Genomic DNA, 24,183 nt, shown 5'->3' on the forward strand with positions numbered 1-24,183 from the left:
GCCGTTTATGCAGACGGAAGCATCATTCTCTACTCCATTTAAAAAAATACAATATCAATTCAAGACACTACAGGTATCGTAAATCAATCGGTTGAACAAGTTACATGCAACAACATCATCATCTGTAGATCAATCCACTAGTGTCACAGCCTGTGTTTCGACCTCAAACTGTCAAGTCTTACTTGCAACAGCATTAGTTAGCGCACAATCGAAATCAGGTAATGGTATCAGGGAGATGTTTAATAGATCCAGGTTCTCAAGCTAGTTTTATTACTGAATCTGCTACAAATTAAAGAAGATACCAAACAAAAGTGTTATATGATGATGACGATGATGGTTTCATTACAATCACTTCATGTATTTATTTATTAAACTTTAATACATTTATTGTAGAACTGTGGTCAGAGTTTTCAAATATCAAACTGGCAGATCCATCATTTCATACACCAAACAAAATCGATAACAGTCCTTGTTAGATAATGGCATTATCAGCGAACAACGCTTGGTTGGAGTCTGGACCTGTTAATTTAGATAAAAATAATATACAAAGGCCACTAATTAGTATGCATATTTCTCAGAAAATATTTTGGGAGTTGATGGTGAAAACAATATAGATATTAAAAAACAATATTAAAATAAAACAATAATTTTGTAGATATAGTAAATCTTCCATTTTTTATTTAAAACTTTATTGCAACTAGAAAAAAGAACAATGGATCCTTATTTAAAAATTAAATAGAAGTCATTTCAGAATATCTAGAATTAGGACACATGGAGAAAGTACCAATAACTGAACAAGATGATCCTGAAAGTCTATACCACACCATGCATTTCAGACAAAATAAGAAAATCAAATGGTATTTTTAATCAGATTTATTAGTAGGATGACTTGCGTCATCTCTTAATACGTTGGCGTCGTTATCCTATATGTATTGTGTCTGATATAATTAAAATGTATAGACAGATAAATTTGGTTAGACATACTAACTTTCAACGTCCTTCATCCGGAAAGTGAACTGCAACATATATAACGAGTAACATTTGAAAACCTTGCTGTTCGTTTACATCAAATTTGATGCAAAATTATTGTGTGATGCCGAATCAAACATTTTTATAGAACAGGTTGTGAATCAGAAAAATTAAAATCTATAAGGACTGAAAAAACATTATCGTATAATGAATTATTGAAAGTAATTAATGAAGAAGATATGGATTCACCGTGCAATTAAAACCTTTTACTTGATTTTTCGAAGTTGTGATCATTTTGAATATCTTTAATGCTGTAACTAAAAGAAAAACATCGTCCGTTTACATTTTTATTATATTAGTAATATATATATAGAAATAATAATAAAGTTTATAAAACAACATAATTAAAGATACCTCATATCTAGTAAAAATAGGATTCAAAGACAAAAATAACTCTCCGTTTTAGTATATTAATGGTACATATCAGTACATTATTTTACGCAGTTTTTGCCGTTTTAATCAACTTATCCTTCGGTTTCATCATAGATTTGGGCTCATATGCATTTTTCTGAAAGATATTTCTTATTTAGTTTTACATTATGGTATCAAAACTTTGTTTTGAATATAAGAGTGAAAAAATTAATTGATAAATATAATATAAGTTCAAAATAATGATTTCTATTTTAATGTAATATTGTTAAATTTAAAACATTAGAATCTTTATTTTCTAGTTACTCAAATATTTATTCATCGGATAAGGACAATATTGTCATATAGTCCTTGGTGGGCGGTATGGTCCTGGAAAGACTACAGTATATTTAAAAAAAGAAAAAGAATGATTTGAATTTTTGCATACCATTCTTGTATCTCTGTGTGTAATGTCTTATAACTATAATTTTGTTATGTAAATAAATATAAAAAAACACTAGTGGAACTATTAAAGTGGTATCATTTTGGAGTAAATCGTCTAGAATTTACAATAAAAAAAAATGAAATGGATAAAATAACTATCACGAACTTCATATTAATAAAAAAAGCTATAATCAAATTTGAAATAAACCAAATTATATACACAAATGAAGACAGTGACCGTTCCACCAGGACGTACATTTTATTTTCAGTGTAACCACAACTCCTCCGAGTTCATACCGCCAATAAGACATTAGCATAAAATATTCCGTGCACTCTTCAAAATGAGGGGGGAGGACTATATTTATTCGGCCAGTGAGGCTATCGGCCAGGGGGGTTAATGGGATCACAGGTCGGGTTTCAAAATTTAAACAAGCACAAGGTACGGTACATTGAGTGCTTTACACTTGATGCCTTCAGGGTTAAGGTTCCATCCTTTTCCATATAACTTTATAAGTTGTTTATTTAACAATTATTATAATTACGTATTACAGTCATTCCATTGTTTTATTTATTTATTACAAAACAAGCTTTTAGGCCGTATAGTCCTGGCATAAAATAGGCTACCTCTTCCTTTCCCGTGGAAGTCGTAAGAAGCGACTAAAGAAGGGCGAGGGATGGGCAGCAGCCTCCCTCTTAATACATTTCCAGAGCCTATAACTGCGGTTGTTAATCCGCCTGCCAAGCGTGGCAACTACTGACACTCCTCCCCCCCCCCCCCCCAAGAGGAAGGCACTTTCGGCAGTGAACAATTAAAGGCTGATATGATGATGACGATGATAATGGTATTTATTTATTAAACTTTAATACACTTGTAAAGTATAAATGGCAGACGTAACACCATATGGCATTATCTACCAGTCGACCGTAGACAGGAATAACAGAAAATATAGTTGATGGTGCGACGTAATAAAACAATATTAAAATAAAACAATAAATATAAAAACCATTTTTTATTTCTTTCTTTACAAAACAATCGTAAAATGCATTTCAGAAATAAGAAAATCAATGGAATTAATCAGTTGTAGATTTATCGAGATAAATCTATATTAGTTTTTAAGTTGACCTTCAGAAATATAACAGTTTTTTGATGCAGTATTATTGTGTGATGCCGAATCAAACATATAGAAAGACAGAAAATTTTAAACATTAGTTCAAAACGTAAACGATTTGAAAAATTTTTTTTTAATATATATATAGAAATAATAATAAAGTTTATAAAACAACATAATTAAAGATACCTCATATCTAGTAAAAATAGGATTCAAAGACAAAAATAACTCTCCGTTTTAGTATAGAAGGCTCAAAATTTATTTGCCGTTTTTCAACTTATGTTTCTTTGGGCTCATATGCATTTTTCTGAAAGATATTTCTTATTTAGTTTTACTGGTTGAATATTAAAAAAAAAAAGTAAATATAAGCTAATGATTTCTATTTTAATTCGTATAAAACATTAGAATCCTACTCAAATAATCTCGGATACAAACGCCTCCAGACTACAGTCCTGAGGCCACAAGCTTTTCGCATTAGTTGAGTGGCAACATGTCTGAACTGTCCTCGGTAGGGTTGCCACGCAATAAAAACATTAATTGCATTTTTAAATAATTATATACATTTACTCTCTCTCTGTCCAGGACAACGGTTGACTGGTAGAGAATGTCATCAGGCATTAACTCCGCCCTGTTGACATGTATGCAAAAGTATAAATAAATACACAATTGTTATATTCTATTTTATACAAATCGGGGATAACAAAATGGTAATTATTTCTAATAGACATGGATAGCTCTTAGAGTGTCATGTCTCTGTATCCTGCAATTTTACTTTTTAATTTGAAAATACACAAACATTGCTGGTTAACAGAAGAAACACAAATTTACTCAAATATAAAAAAGTAATCTTTTTCAATCAAAAAGAAGAGGGTTTTTTTTAAATCGGTTGTATTTTTTTTTATTTGTCTTCTCATAACTTCTTCAGTTCAAAACCGATTTGAAAAATTTTTTTTTTATCTGAAAGGATATACTCGCATATTGGTCCCATAGAAATTTTGTCAAAACCGGTTCTATAGTTTAAATTTTAAACCATAATAACTGGTTTTGTCACAATCGAAATCGGTTTTTTTGTGGGACACAATCCAATAATTATCCTAGCGATGGTTTGTTTACGCAGTGTATTGCAAAATGCAAATACGCATTACAGCAGAATGACAGTACCTATCTATGTATTCTTATATATATATATATATATATATATATATATATATATATATATATATATATATATATATATATATATATATATATATATATATATATATATATATATATATATATATATATTTGATGTATGTATATTGATTTTAATTATATGAGTTACTTTGTATATATGTCAACATATTTATTATTTCTTAATAGAAACAACTATACTGTTTCCACCTCTTACGCACACTGTCCGCTGGTAATTAATGCTCCTTTCCACTCAGGGTTTGCTGGAAGAGAACTTTAAAAAAAAATAAGAATAACTATTATATTTTTTTAGATTAGCTATTAAAATTATATTTTATAGCGTTCATAAAGAACTTTCATATCTATTGGTCACTTAGTTACGTACAACTTTTATTCATTTTGACTGTAAACAAAAACAGTTCGAATGATACTAATAAAGTTTTATTCCGCGAGTTTTCACCCTCCTTAAGACAAACTCAATGGGATCATTAAAACAAATGCTTTGTCAACCCTAGCACAAATCGTTAATCGTGGTTAGGGCGTGATGCGTGAACCGTGTAGCTGACCGCGACAACCCTATTAGATGGTAAATAAAAATTAATTAGCCCGTATGAACTAATTTAAAACTTAAATCTAATTTAATAAAGATTAAGATATCCTGGACGTTACAAATTATAATACTCCACTTTGATGCTTGAAGTTAAAAATTAAAAAAAAAAATGTTTACGCTTACAATCGCTAAGGGGATAGTCAGAGACATTTTTCGGCTGTTGCCGTTGTGATGAACGCCTCAAGTTCGGTATAAAAAAACGGTACTATTTTGGTTTATACTAGGTATTTTATATATCAGGGGAAAAAATACCCATGCCTTGCAATATACCATATATCGCATCTGTTGTAATTATTATAAAATTACTAAATATTATTTTAATAAAGCGAAGCACTTTAAACATCACTAAAGCCTAACTGCCTACCAAGCGTGGCATCTATTAGCAGAACCCCCCAAGAGGGAGAAGCCAATGCCCAGCAGTTTTTTTTATGCAACTTAGAATAGCAAATAAACTGAGAGCCTACCTGATGGAAAGTGTTAACAGTCGCCTATAGACATGAGCAGTACCATGGACATAACAGAGACTGTTTCGCCCATGGTATCCCCCATGCGTTGCCATTCCTGAGGACTCAGGTGTTATTCCTCTGTACCCTGTAAATTCACTGCCATATCGCACCCTTCAAACCGAAACACAGCCATGCAAACACAACTGCTTCACGGTAGAAACACGAATGGGACAGTGGTGCCCAAGCAAACGACTTTTGTACAAAGTCTCCTCATCTGGTAACAGCTGATATGATGATTTGATTTTGAAAGAACCGTTTCAATTAATAAAAATAATACAATACAAGATTTTTCTTTACAAACCGATTTCAATCCAAAATACAATTTTAATTCTAATACAAATTCTTAGCTAAAAATTGGTAAACATATTGTGCAATACTAGCGACCCGCCCGGATTCGCATTGATGCGATTTCTTAAAAAAAAAATTGGACTTATCTTACTAATATAAAAAAATGCAATTAGACAATACCACTTCTCCTTTTTCGAAGTTGGTTTAAATAAAAATCAACTGAAACATTTATACCTCGTGATCCTCGTACCTGAAGATTTAACATGAAAAAGAACTCTGGTAAATGTAATTATTCAAATACATCTGTTCATTCACAATGGGGTCTAGGTTTTTGTCTTAAATCGCTGTACATGTCGCGGTCAATTAGTAGAATTCGCCATAATAAATAACGGCTAGCAGTTAAAAAATGAAGTCGTTTATTTTAAAAGGAATCGCCGTTTAATGTCTGGCGAATTTGCATCATTTTACAAGAGTTTAATACCATGTACATCTACATTAATATTATAAATTATATTGTGTTTACAGACTTTCTTTAGCTGTGTGTTTATGTGTTGATAACGCTGTGGACGCATATTTTTGGAGGGTTAGCTTGAACATTATTGTACTGTACAAATTAAGAGAAGTAACATTGTTAGTTCTCTGTAATGTGTACCTATTGAAATAAAATAAAATAAAGAGAAAAGATTTGATTAGATAGATAGATACTCTTTATTGTTTCCTCCAAAAGATTACAATAGTAAACTTATTATAAATATAAACAATTACAAGAAATAATCACAATGAGAAAACAATGGGCGACCTTATCGCTAAAAGCGTTCTCTTCCAGGCAACCTTTGAATGGAGGGGAGTAATTATAAACAATTTGGTGGGAGACACGATGAAAAATTTTGTTAGTTCTAAATATAGGAGATGAGATACATATAATAATATAAATATTATCCCTACTTATTATTATGTATTTTTAAAGGATAAACGCAAAAACTATTTAACCGATTTTTTAAATTCTTTCACTTATAGAAAGCTACATTATCAACAAGTAACATACGCTACATATTATTTTCCCAGTATTCTAGATAGAATTTGCGAAGCTAGTTATTAATACTTTGAAAAAAAATTAACTCTGACAATCCGATCCAATGGGATTCGAACTCGTATTTTTTTTTATGCAACTTAGAATGGCAAACAAGCTGACGGACCACCTGATGGAAAGTGGTAACCGTCCCTTATAGACATGAACAGTACCGTGGACATAACAGAGTATACTGTTTCGCCCATCATACCCCCCATGCGTTGCCATTCCTGAGGACTCAGGTGTTATTCCTCTGTACCCAGTAAATTCACGCCATATCCCACCCTTCAAACCGAAATACAGCCATGCAAACACAACTGTCACGGTTGAAACACTAATGGGACAGAGGTACCCAAGCAATCGACTTTTGTACAAAGTCTCCCTCCGGTAATCGTATTTCTTTGTTATAAAATTTACATATATATTTATATTTGTATTTCACGTTATAAAATTTACACAAGTACACGAATAATCTATCTTACCTCCAAATATTATTGGAGGTAAGAGTTTTGTGTGTTACATATTTTTCTACATATTTTTGTTAAAATATCTACATAAAATATTTTTTTAAACTCGCCACACATGGTACGTGGTATAATAGGTGAACTATTAAATAGCATTCCCATCCAGTCAATTCAGCAGGATAAAAATATCAGAAAATGAACATTTTACATTCGTCAGGGATAAATAGGAATAAATTTAAAAGTTAAAAAAGTGCTTATAGGTTTAACGTTTATAGTGAATAACTCTGTCTTTTAACCCTTTAAGGGTTTAAAGCCAGATTTTTTAAATCAAATTAAAAAAAATAAAGTGTACCCTTTACTGTATTACTAATGGGGATATATTTATTTTGATAAAAAACTATTTGGTAACATGTAAACAGCCAAATATTAAAATAAAATCGATTGTAGGCGCCCAATGCGATTTATAACTCCGGTATCAAATTTGAAATTTCATTTAAGGGTTAAAATATCTAGCCATTATATATTGTGTCAAATTCTTCAAGTTTCCGCCGACATAGCCAACGCACCCCACACCTCACGCGCAAGGATGTCTACAGATCTGTTTTTGTAGCACAAATACACCGTTTATTCTTAGAAAATTAATTCCTCCGACTTCATCCGAGAGATTAATATGAGAAATTTATTACGCCCTTTAGAATAATGCGCGGTATTTTGTGTAAATCATAAGTGAATTATATTTTGTGCGCGCTTACAGAGGACGTTCCGTTTTTTTTGGATATTTAAAAATAAATATTTTACTGAAGTAGGCGTTGTCTTGCGGAAGTCCATATCACTGGTTATTTAATTAGAATTATTTTGTTTATTTCCGCTAACATTAGTATTTATTATATTTATTCATTAGTACATATATGTGTACATGGCGGACTTAATGCTAAAAGCATTCTCTCCCAGTCAACCTTAACGAAGTGTCAGAATACTCGAATGCGGTACTAGTAATTATTGATATACATACATACATACATACATACATATCTGTCACGCCTGTCTCCCATTAGGGTAGGCAGAAACAATGGAACGCCAAATGCTTCGATTCAAACAAACCTCTTTCGCTTCTTCTTCTTTCTTCTTCTTCTTCTTCTTCAATTATTGATATACATACATATTAAAATTACATATATAAACGAATAAATATATACGAATAACAAATATATGTGTGCGACTGCTAACTAATGCTAGCGGAATTAAACAAAATAATTCTAATCAAACAACCACAAATATTTGTTTTAGTTGTTTATAGGTAGTAATGTGTATTTATGAGGTATTTACACCTCATTTTAACTTAATTTTTGAAACACAATCGTTGGGATATTTTGCGGAAGTGATAGGTAAGACGGTAGTACCTACTCCGTCATACAAACTATCATGATCACCATCATATCAGCTGTTAACTGTCCACAGGGACTGTGGAAGGGACCTCCCACAAGGGAGATTTGCCACGTTTGGCAAGCGTGTTTTTTATAATTGATAATGGAATGGTAACTCCATCCGCGCTATCGGAATACACCAGCGGGGCACCAGTGAAGGATGATAGGTGAGGATGAAGTAAGTCAGTTAGCCCATCGTGACGAATTCAACAAGAATTGTTCACGATAGTTTCCAGGAGGAACCACTTGGAGGTCGACCTAATAGGGCATATTGTTAGCAATGGGGCTGTCAAACTGCATTGCTAACAATCCCTTTCTCCCTGGTAAGCGGGTTTTTTTTTTGATAAGTGAAAATGGTATGGTAACCCCGCCTGCGCTAACGGGATACGCTGGCGGAGCACCAGTGAAGGGTGATAGATGAGAATGAAAACAGGCCAGTTAGCCCATCATGATGAATTCATCAGGAATTAACCATGATAGTTTCCAGGGGGAACCACGAGGAGGTTGACCTGGTTGTGTATATTGCTAGCAATGGGATTCTCACTCTCCATTACTAACAATCCCTTTCCCCTCTGGTAAGCGGGTTGGCAACCGCAGTTAGGCTTTGATGATATTTTAAGTGAGATGCTGGTGCCCTTAGCCGTCTCTTATGATATTCACGGGAAAGGAAGGGTAGCCAATTATATGCCAGCACTACAAGCCGAATTCAAAAACCTACCAAATACTTACTTAAATACCACTAGTTAAATAACTAGTTTAAACCTGCGTCTTCGTCTTTGTCATCAGTATAATACATTATAGTTACAGTAATGAATGTTAGTTTGTTTGTTACCTCTTTGTCGAGCGTCGCAACAACTCAATCAATCGTCATATCTCTGTCCGGAAAGTTCGTATAAAAGTGTTCTGGAATGCGAGAAAGAGGAGTGGGGAGGGGCGCAGGACCCCTTCCTTATGTCCCTAACAATTATGATGCCACTGGCTTGCATCTCTTAACGAAACCCCGTCGGCATGGAGCCCGCTTCCGTTGAAGAAGCGCGTCGTAAAAGTTTCTCTCGAAACTCGGCAAAATACGATCTCAGAACAGTTTAATGATACCGTCCACAAGTGGCTAAAAAGTTCAGAGATAACGTTCAAGATGACCCACGTTAGGACGTCCTTCCACTTCACATTCCGACGAAAACGTGGAAAGTCTGTTAATGGGGACCGTCGTTTAACGGTCAGACAGGTGGCTGAAGAGTATTTGGGCAAAACCGTGGTCCACGAAATTCTAAGAAACATTAAATGAAAAAAATTTGCGCCAAGATCGTTCCAGTAAAAATTCCATTACGGTGACCGAATGTTAGCCCCGTTGACTTCTTCTTGTTCCCAAAAACCAAATTGGTACTTCGGGGGCGGCATTTGGGGGACATAAATTAAAAAAAGTACGACGGGGCAGCTGAGTACAACCAGAGGACTTTCAACAACGTTCAATCAATGTCGTCTTTGAAGGGGATAAAATTGATTTACCTGAATAATTGTAAAATAAAATTTTTAAAAAACTTTTATACGTATACAAACCTCGTATGTCATAACCATGACATATGTACGAACAAAGTTGCAGGTAAAAATATTGCTTTATTTTTTTCTCTATTCAAAAATGCACCGTTTACGTATTTCTCAGTTTGCCCAATGGGTGACTGGTAGAGAACACCGTCCAGTGTTAAGTCCGCCAAATGTACAAAGAATTTTACTGTTTATTAAAGATTAAATAAATAAATAAAAACTAGTAATATTACCAGAGGGAGACTTTGTACAAAAGTCGATTGCTTGGGTACCTCTGTCCCATTCGTGTTTCTACCGTGAAGCAGTTCTGTTTGCATGGCTGTGTTTCGGTTTGAAGTGTGGGATATGGCGTGAATTTACTGGGTACAGAGGAATAACACCTGAGTCCTCAGAAATGGCAACGCATGGGGGGTATCACGGGCGAAACAGTATACTCTGTTATGTCCATGGTACTGCTCATGTGTATAGGCGACGGTTACCACTTTCCATCAGGTGGGCCGTCAGCTTGTTTGCCATTCTAAGTTGTATAAAAAAAAATTAAATCTACAGTGCTGAAAGTACTATACTCTATTAATTTAATGTTTAGTCAACTAACAGTCAAGCTATTAGCTGTATTATCTCATACAAATTACTGCCAAGAACGTTTAACGATAATTCCAAAGCAAACAATTTCGACTCCATTCAAAATATTCCAAAATCTCCGCTTGCGAAGCGACTATGTTTTCGTACAATTTATTCATTGATATTTATGAAATTATTTCTATAGCTTTATGTTACGAGACATAAGGTTTAAAATTCAATAATACTTAATTTCGTGACAGTATGCGAAGTGTTTCGGTCTAGGAATTGACTTCGGTAGACAACAAGGGGAGTGCCACCGGATTGAATAAGTAGAGCAAACTTATACGAGATATAGTTCTACATAACTTACATTTATAATTTACTTTTAGTATATATAAGAATAAATAGAGTGACGACCTCAAATGCATTTTTAGGAAGTCAATTGCAATTATATCAGGATGCAGGTGGCTTAGGACCGTTCCTTGTGGCAGTCTATGGGGGAGGTTTATGCTCAACAATGGACAGATAATGGCTGAGACGATGATAATGATATATAACTTGTAAAAAAAAAGAGCATCGAAATTACAGTCAGACACATAGTCTATAGTAGTTTTTATTAGTATACAAAAATAGTAAACTATATAAAAAACTGACTGTGCGGACATATCTATTTATATTATCCCAATAATTCCTCCAAACTGGATCCATAATTATTTTAAAAGATTTTTTTTTAAATAAGTTCGTAATACGTCTAGTATTATAATGATCTTCTATATTGATGTTGAGATTAAATATTTGTTAAAAACTCCATCTACGAGTGCATCGCATCTAAATATAAACCAAATAATATAAAATATATAATTTTATAATTAATTATATTGTTTATATTGTTATTATTAAATGGTTTTCACCTTCTCAACTTATGTCGGCTTAAAAACATACCCCGTCCTGTAACCCACAGGAAAAAAGGTACGTATGCCCCAGTTTTATTGTTTTATGTCCGTCTTCTACCTCGCTTTCTTTTTAGAGTGTATACTGAATTTGTGAGTGATTGTGTGTTTGGTGTATGAATTGTGTTGTATGAATCTGGTGTGTCTGTTGAGTGTTGTGTGTTAGTTGCCTGTTGGATGGTTGGTGACCGGTGTGTGTCTTGAGTGTGATGATTTTGTGTGTTTTGTACAAATACGGTATCTCCCAATACTTTGCTGAGTATGGTTGATGTGTGAATGGCTGCTTGTTTTTGCAAGATTGTGATGTCAATTTTGGCATTTAACTTATTTATGTAGTTTATAATATTTTTAGCTACTATTCCTGTTGCGCCTATTACTATCGGGATGATAATCGTTTGTGTGTTCCACAAACGACTGATTTCAGTTTTGAGAAGGTGGTATTTACTTAGCTTTTCAATTTCCTTAGCTCCTATATTGCAATCAGATGGTACAGTTATATCTATTAAGTATGTTTTATTATTATTTTTATCTATATATATTAAATCTGGTCTATTGTGTGTAACGGTGACATCAGTTTGAACATTTCCCACAGGATCTTAACAGATTCGTTTTCTTTAACATGGGGTTGGGTGAGAGTTTCTTTCCACCAGAGATCAGAGACCTGTATATTGTGTTTTTTTGCCAGACACCAGTAGATATACTGAACAAGGTTATTGTGTCTTTTGACATAATAGGTCCCCGCCAATTTCTCGCACCCCGATATGTTATATTGTTATATTTTATTATATTGTAAAAAAATCAATTTTGCCAATTTTGTTATATTAATTTGCATATTAAAATGGCACAAGAGATATTGTAATCATCATGTATCTTGAAATTATGATATCATTATTTGTCTCAAGTTAAACATGTCCGCTCTACAAATCTTACTTAGTGGCTCTGAGGCATAGACAAATGTTACTGTTATAGTTATTGGCCGTTGTCTTTGCCGCTTGTAATAGCTGGCAACACTTTATTCACAAGGCCAAAAGCACAATATTTTTATTGGGGGAGATAAAACGATTCGTGTTTTCGCAATTTGATTATTAGTTGTGGGGGCGATAAGATAAGGACTTTTTGCTTATATATATAAGACCTCTTTTTATTTACAATTCCTGATTTTTTCCTTTTTTTTTTTAATATTCGATATCATTTTATATATATTTTGTTCACAAAGAACATACGCGTCCTCTAATGACAGTGAGAAGAAATAATCATGGGATACTTTATAGGAATCAGAACTAAAATTTAATATTTGAAAAAAAAAATTGATTTTGCTCTGTAAAAAAAAAAGAAACAGCGACCTCAATAAAAAAGCCAACGAAAGTCAACAAACGAGCTTCAGAAATCAACTAGCAAAACCAAAGTCAAAATTATTATACGAATATACTAGCTGTATAAGTACATATAGTACATAAAGATCAGGAACCTTCTTTTTTGAAGTCATTTGAAAAAAACACCGACTTCAATCACAGGAAAACAAATTATATTTAATTAAAGACAAAACTGATAAAACGATTTTGATAAAATTTCTATAGAACCAAATCTATACTTATAATAAATCTGTAGAGAGGTCAATTCTGTACATTTTTTTATACAACTTAGAATGGCAAACAAGCTGACGGCCCACCTGATGGAAAGTGGTATCCGTCGCCTATAGACATGTGCAGTACCACGGACATAATAGAGTAAACTGTTTCGCCCATGATACCTCCCATGCGTTGCCATTCCTGAGGACTCAGGTGTTATTCCTCTGTACCCAGTAAATTCACGCTATATCCCACCCTTCAAACCCAAACACAGCCATGCAAACACAACTGCTTCATGAAATATATTTCCAAATAAATAAATAAAATAGATAGGTAGTACTCTTTATTGTTTTCTTCAAAAGATTACAATAGTAAACTTATTATAAATATAAATAATTACAAGAAATAATCACAATGAGAAAACAATGGGCGACCTTATCGCAAAGAGCGATCTCTTCCAGGCAACCTTTGGATGGAGAGGAGTAATTATAAACAATTTGGTAGGAGGCACTTATAAAATACTTATACGTAATATAGTTTATATGAACAAAGATTTAAAAGAGTAACTGTTGAATTTCTTGCAGACTATTCACAGCAGATAACAGTTTTCCGAAACCTACAGTAGACTTTTAAAAAATTTCGATTTTAAGTGCTTAGAAACAAGTCTGTTTGAGTAAAGATGATTTGAATTTGATTTAAAAAAACATACAATTGAATTGAAAACCTCATCCTTTTTGAAGTCGGTTAATAAAAATCATTTTCTTCATTGACGCAATAAAAAACAAAACGCCTCTCTTCTTCGACTTACTAAGCCATCTATCACCGTACCACGACGATCATAAATATGTCCTATAGAAAAGTTTGCAACATATTTCCGCCATACATTTTAATGGCTACATTGCGTAGGGTAAACTCACCGATCGCTGTCCATCGTGGGGCGTCGTTCGATTTAATTTAGCGCAGCCGGCGCTTACCCTAGCGGTGGTTAATTTGGAAATAATTATTGCCCGCCGCTCTCCCTAATGGCCAGGAAAAAATCTGACAAGAAACGATGCGAATGATACCTACTGATCGTTATCTACTCGTGCGATGATGGTATGCGATCATTATATATATATATATATATATATATATATATATATATATATATATATATATATATATATATATATATATATAATATGGAATATATATATATATATATATGTATACCGATAGCGCGGGTGGGGTTACCATTCCATTATCACCCATTAAAAATACGATCTATATATGTAATATTTGTCGGATCCGTCAGTATTCTACGACTATGACGATATATATATGTTTCATTATGTAAGGCTATATAAGGTGTTACCAAATTATCTGCATTCCCTGCTACAGGGCATAGTATTAGATATATACATTACGATAAAAAAGGGATTTAATATCTAAGCAGTATAAAATTATTAAAAAAAAAAGTAAAATAATAAAATACTTAAATTTCTTCATTGCATATAAATTGTCCTCATAACTATACTTGTCTCTATCACATTGTTGGTCACGCTCTATCACTCCGTCAGTTTTAGCGTAACTTTTTTTTAAGACAATTTTTACGCAGGGTGAAAAATTTACAATTATTAGGGACTAGCGACCCGTCCCGGCGTCGCACGGGTGGATATTTTTAACATTTCCCTTCACTGCTCTGCTTCTATTGATCGTAGCGTGATGAAAAGTATACTATAACCTGCCAAGGAGTATGAAGAATAATTTTACCAAGTTTCGTTAAAATCCGTCGAGTAGTTTTGGTTTCTATAACGAACATACAGACAAAAATTTTACTAATTGCATTTTTGGCATCAGTATCGATCACTAATCACCCCCTAATAGTTATTTTGGAAATATATTTCATGTACAGAATTGATCTCTACAGATTTATTATAAGTATAGATATTTTTTTGTATGAAAAATTTAGTGAAATGAATGTAAATAAATAATAAATGAAAAAGAAAATCAAATACACTTGTTTACAAGATTTCCTCATCACCATCATATCAGCTTTTAACTGTTCACTGCTGAACATAAGCCTTTCCTAAGCAGCGTTTTGCCAGTAGTTGCCACGTTTGGCAGGTGGATTGGCAACCGCAGTTAGACTGTTAAATCGTTTGCCCCCTGTGTTGTAAAAAAAAGAATTCGTAAATGTTTTAAGAGGAACGCTGATGCCCATCACTCGCCCTCCTTAGTCGGCTACGATACCCACGTGAAAGGAAGGGGTGGCCTATTCTATGCTGGGACCACCTGGTCTATAAAGTACACAAATAAAGTATCAAAATAGTCCAGCCCTATCTCCGGTATCTAACTATTTAAGTACCAACAAGTATGTATATACTCTCAAGGCATACGAACAGTAACTATTGATTCTATGCTGGCCTGTATGTACCATATCTAGCTAGAGTAGAGAGGCACTCTAATGTACAATACTAGTTCATCTCGGGAGGGATTGACTCGGTGGCCATTGTTTTTGAACTTTGCTTACAATCACTCACAGCACTGCGCCTACTGTATTATTACTGTTCTGTGAGGTTCTCATCTTGTAAACTGTCGATATCGATAAAAATAAAAAGTTTTTTTATTTTGTTTCTCTGTGAAACTGTTATTCATGATAATGTGTATATGAAATTACCAAAGGTGTGAATCTCACATTCTTCTGAACAAAAAGCTACAAAAATAATTCGGAAGTAGCAATTATCGTGTGTCGTCGTCTAAAAATTATATTTACAATTTTGAAATATTTCTACTAAGATTTCTGTATATTTTATAAACGTTGAATTGTTTACATCTTTTATTAGTTATCATATTGTCGATACTTTTTATCGAGATATATATATTACCAGAGGGAGACTGTACAAAAGACGATTGCAGAGGTACCCCCTCTGTCTCATTCGTGTTTCTATCGTGAAGCAGTTGTGTTTGCATGGCTGTGTTTCGGTTTGAAGGGTGGGATATGGTGTGAATTTACATGGTACAGAGGAATAACACCTGAGTCCTCAGGAATGACAACGCATGGGGAGTATCATGGGCGAAACAGTATACTCTGTTATGTCCATGGTACTGCTCATGTCTATAGGCGACGGTTACCACTTTCCATCAGGTGAGTCGTCAGCTTGTTTGCCACTCTAAGTTGTATAAAAAAAAATATAATATATATATAATTTATTTATACATTTATTTTTAAATTATTAAAACATTAATAAAACAACTAATATTGATATAAAGAGATGTCTAAAACTGTTTACGTATGAGCTTGTGACGAGTTGCACAGCTTGCTTATTTGTTACAATTAACTTTTCATTTAAATTATGTACTATTTTCTCCTATTACTTCATTATTAATTATTATCTATCAATTAATTACAACAACGCTACTCTTTACTCACAAATTTGTCCACGTGACCATGACATACTTATTATTTCCAAATAAAATGCATATAAATATTCCCCATCGATTGTAACGATGGGTTGAGCGATAAAGGCGTCGAAATGTAGTAAAATATATTCATAATATTAATAAAAATGAACATGATTTTATAAAATATGAATATAAATTATCTAAATTTAAGCTCCTATCTCTCTAGATAAACTTGTATGAAGAAATATGTAAATGTTTTTTTGCAATATCCTAGTCCTTTAGAACGAAATATTAACTATAGGCTTAGTAGAATATAAATAAGCACTACATCATTCATAAGCAAGCTGAAGTGGCAATGGGCTGAATCACTTAGCTCAAAGAACTGACAACCGATAGGAAAAAGTCCTTGAGTGGCTATCCCGTACGGGCAAATGCAATATAGGACGAACCCCACTACTCGATGGAGTGACAACCTCAAATGCATTGCAGGGAGTCAGTGGATATAGGTGGCCTAACCTTTCTTTTGGCAGTCTATGGGAGAGGCCTATGTCCAGCGATGGTAATTAATGGCTGAAATGATGATGATGATGATTATTATTATCCTTACTAATATTATAAATGTGAAATTGAGTTTATTTGTTACTTTATAACGCCTTAACAGCTTAACCAATCACTATGAAATTTGGTATACAAGTGATGTACTGGATAGTAAAGGATATATGCCACTTTTAGTCTCTGTCAATAAACATCCCGGTCACGCAAACAAAGTCGATGATAACAGTTAGTACGATGCAAATCACTTGATGATTTGTCGATGGGGGGGAAGAGATTGTTAGTAATAGAGACTGAGAATCCCATTGCTAGCAATATATTATACCCAACCAGATAGATCTCCTCGCTTTCTGTTCTCCCTGGAAACTATCATGGTTAATTCCTGATGAATTCATCATGATGGGCTAACTGGCCTGTTTTCATTCTCATCTATCACCCTTTACTGGTGCTCCACCAGCGTATCCAGTTAGCGCAGGCGGGATTATCATACCATTTTAACCGATAAAAAAAATGATTTGTCGATGTACCGATTTATCGACATAGTACCTGCACTATTCAAACAATACACCAAACTAGGGCTGGAAAAGGGTGGTTATAAGAACTAAAAGCGCACCGTACTGTATGTTGAAACCACAAAGGATTCTGATACAATGCTGGTCGGACAAAGCGTAAAAATGAAAATTGCAGTCTCGAAAAAAACCTTACCCTCTTATTCGTAATAACTAAAGTATTGTACAAACCTACTTTAACTGTTACACTGTTTTGTCACTATCTTTCAAATTGGTAAGTGAGCATAACAGAAAGAGACAAAAGAGTTCAATAGCTAAAAGAGTTTTATGAGAGATTTGATGATATGTCGATAAATTGCAATATCTTCATAACTTAAAATAATTTATATTGTACTAGCTTTTAGCCGTGACTTCGTCCGCCTGAATTCGTACATAAAGTATCCTATGTGCTAAGCTAGGATATACCTACTCGAGTATCAAATTGCATTCAAATTCATTTAGCAGTTTGGGGGACAGGGATTTTTAGTAATAAGATATAACTTGCTAATTGTTAGCAATATACCTTAACAGGTCGACCTACACACGGTTCCCTCTGAAAACTATAGTAGTTAATTTTTAACTGAATATATTCTTAGATTATATAGATAGAGCATCGAACCTCAAAAACGGGTCAATTTTTTTATTAATGTTCCATATATTTACGTATACAACGTATCTTGACGTATCTATATTTAATTATTTAATAAATAAAATGCATTTTTGCACATTAAAAAGATACAGAATTTATAAGACAAAATAAATATAGAAGATATAAAGGAATCACTCATTACATAACTACCGTACAATCCGCCATAAATTAAAATTTCATTCCAACCATCTAAACGAGTGGCGGTCTTTCACCGTGCGTTTTTTAACGCACTTTCTTCCACGCACAACCACTCTTTGGAATCAACTTCCAACAGTAGTATTTCCGAACCAATACGACATCAAAACCTTCAAGAAAAGAGTATATTCCTTTTTTTAAAAGGCCGGCAGCACACCTGCAATGCGTCTGGCGATGTGAGTAATCATAGGCGGCGGCAGTCACTTACCATCAGACGAGACGCATGTTTGTTTGCTCCCTGTGTTATAAAAAAACAAACTATTTATCACGCAAAATTGTATGAAAGAGTTTTCTTGAAGCATTTCTATGGAGACTCTATCTATATAATCTAAGTAAATATTATACAAAATATACATAAATAGCAGAGCACGCTACCTCTTGCTAAGTGAGACCCTTTAAATCAAAGCTTTTCAGGCTTCAAACGCAGACAAAACCGAGCGAGGGTCCTGGTATTAATAGTCCATTCTGCAGTGCTGCACAATTTCACGTGAATGCAATTTAAATCAATTGTTCCTGGGTAACAGATGGAAAAGTATATATACAGATGGATATACCTACTATATACAGGTGAATAGAAATCCTTAACTGTATGTTTTTTTGTTTTTTATACCACTGAGGTGGCAAACAAGCATACGGCCCACCTGATGGTAAGCGGTTACCGTACCGTTGTTTACCTTTACCTCCTTTTGAAGAACCCCATGCTGTTGGGAAAACCTCGTCAGGGAGCTCATTCCATAACCTGAGTATTCGTGTGAGGAAATATTTCTGAAACGACGCTGTATGCGACCATTTAGGCTGTAGGACATGAGGATGAACTCCTTGTCGATGGTAAGCCCTACGTTGGTAGAAAGTGGCCGTGGGCATCATATTGAACAATTCCTCTGAGCACAATCCGTTGTACAAGCGGTAGCACACGCAGAGTGAGGCAAAATCTCTCCTAAGACTTAAGGGTTCGATACCGCTTGCAAGCCTGGGATCATGTTCATTTTTAAGATAGATAGATCCTTTATTACCAACAACAATCATCGTCATCATCATCATCATCATCATCATCATGTCAGCCTTTAACTGTCCACTGCTGAACATAAACCTCCCCCTTGGGGGGTTTTGCCAGTAATTGAGACTAAGGCTTTGGTGATGTTTTAAAAGACGTTGATGCTCATCCCTCGACCATTAAGTTCCCTTAGTCGCCTCTTACGATACCCACGGGAAAGGAAGGGGTGACCTATGCTATGCCGGGACCACACAGCGACATATACATATATATATATCTGGAATTTTATTCACTTATTATGTTTGTCGTTACCAACAATTGTCTGGTTTCACCCTGAAGCCACTTTCAATATTATATGAATTAACAAATGATATAGAATTTTTTTATTTAATTTAGAATGGCAAACAAGCTGATGGCCCATCTGATGGAAAGTGGTAATCGTCGCCTATACACATGAGCAGTACCATGGACACAACAGAGTACAGTGTTGCCATTCCTGAGGACTAAGTTATAGTTGATACGATACGATAGGGGGGAAAGGGATTGCTAGTAATGGGGTCAAACAGCCCCATTACTAATAATATACCCTGTCAGGTCGACCTCCACGTGGTTCCCCCTGGAAACCATCGTGGCTAATTCTAGTTGAATTACTCAGGATGGGCTAACTGATCTGCTTTCATCCTCATCAGTCATCTATCACTGGTGCCCTGCCAGATAGCGCAGACGGGGCTACTATACCATTATTACCCATTAAAAAAAACCAGTAACCGGAATGACAGTCAGCGTCTACCGCTTGATACTATTGACCTGTAGCCATTAAATTAATGTATAACATAGTTAAGAAACTGTAACGTTACACTTTTAAATCTTACTACTTGTAAGATTTAAAAGTGTAACGTTACAGTTTCTAGAGTTTAGAGCGTTCTTTCTAATTATTTATATACGGATATATTTATATAAGAACCCCCCCCCCCCTTATATATTGTGCTTATATATTGTGCTTATTTACATACGTTTATGTTACCATGCGGTCCCGACATAAAATGGGCTACCCCTTTTTTTCCGTGCGTGTCTGAGATGGGCAGCATTGTGCCTTTTTTTTATAGCACAGGGGGCAAACGAGCATGCAACTCACCTGATAGTAAGTAATTACTGCCGGGGAAAAGGGATTGTTAGTAATGAAGACTGAGAATCCCATTGCTAGCAATATACTCAACCAGGTCGACCTCCTCGCGATTCCCCCTGGAAACTATCATAGTTAATTCCTGATGAGTTCATCATGATGGGCTAACTGGCCTGTTTTCATTCTCATCTATCACCCTTCAATGGTGCTCCGCCAGGGTATCCCGTTAGCGCAGGCAGGGTAACCATACCATTTTCACCCGTCAAAAAAAAGTTATTACTGCCGCCCATGATCACCCGCAACACAAGAGGCTTTTAAAAAGGTATATTCTTTTTTCTTGGAGGTTATAATGTCGTATCGGTTCGGAAATATTGCTGCTGAAGAAAATGCTTTAAAAACGTACGGTCGCAATGGAACTTTAGTTTCTGGCGGGTTGTACGATGGCGAAATTTAGCACCAGGTATCAATCCGAACAATTCCTCAAAATACTACCGATGATACAAAAGATTCGGTGAAAATCATCAGCAGTGTTCCACTTAAAACATCACCAAAAGCCAAACCACGGTTGCCAACCCGCCTTCCAAGCGTGGCAACTACTAGCAAATTGAGAAGTCCTATGTTCAGCAGTGGACAGTAAACGGCTGATGTGATATAGTGATATAGTATTAGAATTCAATTTGGGGAATTTATCAGTTTGCTAAACGATGTTTGAAATGTAGGCAATAAAAATTAAGTATGTTACTATTTACCTGCAGTCGACGAGTGAAGTCTCTATCGTTAATTTAAAACATCTTAAATATTATTGTTAATCGAAAATAAATAAATATATACATAAATAAATAAATTTATAAAAAAATAAATAGATAAATAAATAAAATCTTTACATTAATAAAATGTAAGAGACACTAACTGTATCATATATTATTTATATTAAAAAAAGTAATTATAAAAATAATAATTATGCCTTAATTCAGATCAGACAGACTAAAAGATGCGCGAAAACAAATCGACCGTTTGTTTATAAAGCCGGAATATGATGAAATTAACGAAACTGTTTCGTATCAGTGCTACGTCGGTTTACTATCACAGGTCCGATTTGCGAGCAAAACGGGGGCGCTCAACTATGCTTGCGAGGACACTTGTGTAATATTTCGCACGAATCCACTATATATGCTCCGGGCGAGGGTCCTGCAGCATCACATCATCAGCTGATTCCTCCGAGACCACCCAACAAGACAAGCAAAATGAAAATCTTTGTAAGTACAGGCTTTATAAAGTGAAGAATACTAAAAACGCTTTTTTCTTGTTGGGCCTTAAAAATTGTAAAAGTATTTTAAAATTTAATAACAATTTTTAATTAATGGTAATTTGTTAGTATTTCAAATATTTTTTTTTATTCAAAATCGAGAATAGTCATTTTAATGCAATGTCGGGGTTATGAAGTAAATAAGTTATTAAGACAAAAAAAAGTAATTTTCAATAAAAACACATTATTGTCTCTGATTGACATCAATTTCGGACCCATTAACAGCAGATACAAGTTATTAAGGAAAATTTTAGACAAACTAAAAAACTTTTACATTAAGCAAACTTATTTTTGTATTATTGATTGAGTAAGCATGTAAAATGTAGTTATTGGTGAATTTTATTAAATTAATAAAATGTCGGATCTTACAGTGATTGTATGAGTCGCAAACATTTTTGCTCTCTGATGCAGAAAGAGTGTTAAAATGTCAAAAGCTCTGTATTTTCAAATAGATATTTTTTATTATTATTTCTATTTTTTCGATTTCTATTATTATTAGATACTTTTTTATTACAACAGATTTTTGTCACATTTAATTAAAATATGTACGAATTTGCTTTTATCCTTAGCTATCACCTCTCACAGATGCCCCGCTAGCGTATACTGATAGCGCAGGCGGGGTTGCCATTTTATCTTTACCCATAAGAAAAAACCGACTGATTAAATAAACCAATTTGTATTGATAGAAGAAGGAATACTTTTCCAAATTGAAATATACAAATTAAATATACATCTTACTAAAAGCTTTTTAACATATTTCAACAGGTAGCTCTTTGTGCTCTGGTCGCTGTGGCAACCGCCGGCGAAGTCCGCGAGAAGCGAGGCGTACTTGGTGGCATTAGCTCCGGCGGAATCGGAATCAGCAGCTACAGCGGAATCGGTCTCGGTGGACTCAGCGGCGGAATCGGTGGACTTAGCAGCGGAATCGGCTTGTCAGCGCCCGTCGTTGCTTCCGCTCCAATTGTATCCGCTCCAGTCATTGCCGCCCCTGTAGTGGCCGCGCCCCGCGTAGTCGCCGTCAACAGGGTTGTCAGCGTACCTAGGGTCGTCACCGTACCACAGGTCGTGCAAGTCCGCAAGGTTGTCAACGTACCCCAAGTGGTCACTGTTAAGAAAGTGGTCTCTGAACCCGCCATAGCCGCGCCCGCGGTTGCCTCTTACGGAGTTGGGGCTATCGGTGCCGTCGGCGCTGTAGGTGGTAACGGATGGTGGTGATCTGTTAAGTCCATTCTAGTCTCACGATAAGGGTCTTCACAAACGAGGGATGGTCTACTGGATATATTTAGCAGTTTAATTTTATTATCAAAAAACACGATGTGAATCAGTTATGTGATATAAATAAATGTGATTAACATAAAAAAGTGCCCTTAAGGGCCATCCTTTGGTTAGACAGACCCTAAGTGCCAATTTATGTGTATATGGGTTGATTTTTTCCTTAACAGAATTTGAGTATCACATTGAGTAAGAAAAGTTTAACATAAATATCTCATATATTTAGTTTTTATTTAAAAAAATATTAAAAGTAGTACCTTTAAAAAGATAATCTCTTTTTTCTTTTATTTTTCTAAATCACGTTTCTTTAAAATTATTATTTTATTTATCTTCGCGCCAGTTTCTTTATAGATAACAGTAGAAAAGTAATTACCAAAATGGCTGTATTATAACCGTTTATATTTCTTGCTATGTCTTTTTTTTATTGATATAGTTTTTATTATTTATTTTCAAGTATTCATTAAATAATTGGTCTACTATAATATTATATTGTATAAATATAAATTGTATAAAATTGTAATTGTGGTAAATAATTGTTACATTTTTATACAATTTTATTTTACATTATTTTTTCTATGAATAAGTAACAATAAGTAAATTAAAAATCCGCATTAACTATTATTATATATATATATATATTTCATCTCAGACAATAATGTAATAATTCTGGAGAAAAAAGAATTTACCCTACACTTACCTATGTAAACAATAGCAATTGTTACGTTTAACTTTTATAATTATAAGTGTTTCCTCTACCTTTTTTTTAAATAAACTTTTTTTTTATATCTAACTTTTTTATTTTACACAAATTGACCTTAGTATTTATTTTCACCCAATTCATTACTTACTAGTAATTAAGTTTTAAATATTACCTATTTAGTAATAGATTTCACGATAAAATTATTATTATTGCACTAAGAAACTAAACGCTACAACTAATTAATTAATTGATAATAAATCAATGTGGGAATAAAATTTATAAAGAAAATTAAGAATTAATATTAAAAAGAATACTCTATATAGGACAATAAAAAAAAACAAAATATATCATATAAATATAATAAAAAAATACATA

General features: G+C 34.0%; 2 protein-coding genes across 3 annotated transcripts in view; one reads left to right on the forward strand and one right to left on the reverse strand.

The window, feature by feature from the left end:
* The window catches only part of LOC113509955 (protein sprint), a 365,904-nt gene that overhangs the window by 273,733 nt on the left and 67,988 nt on the right, over positions 1–24,183 (reverse strand). The window lies entirely within an intron of this gene.
* Positions 21,625–23,648, forward strand: LOC113514069 (cuticle protein 79-like). Its single transcript, XM_052894348.1, has 2 exons — positions 21,625–21,786; positions 22,602–23,648. Exons 1-2 carry the CDS (start codon positions 21,775–21,777, stop codon positions 23,049–23,051), a joined length of 462 nt encoding a protein of 153 aa, XP_052750308.1. The 5' UTR covers positions 21,625–21,774; the 3' UTR covers positions 23,052–23,648.

This window comes from Galleria mellonella, unplaced genomic scaffold (genome assembly GCF_026898425.1).
Source record: "Galleria mellonella isolate WM207_F2 unplaced genomic scaffold, CSIRO_AGI_GalMel_v1 utg21, whole genome shotgun sequence".
NCBI lineage: Eukaryota > Metazoa > Arthropoda > Insecta > Lepidoptera > Pyralidae > Galleria > Galleria mellonella.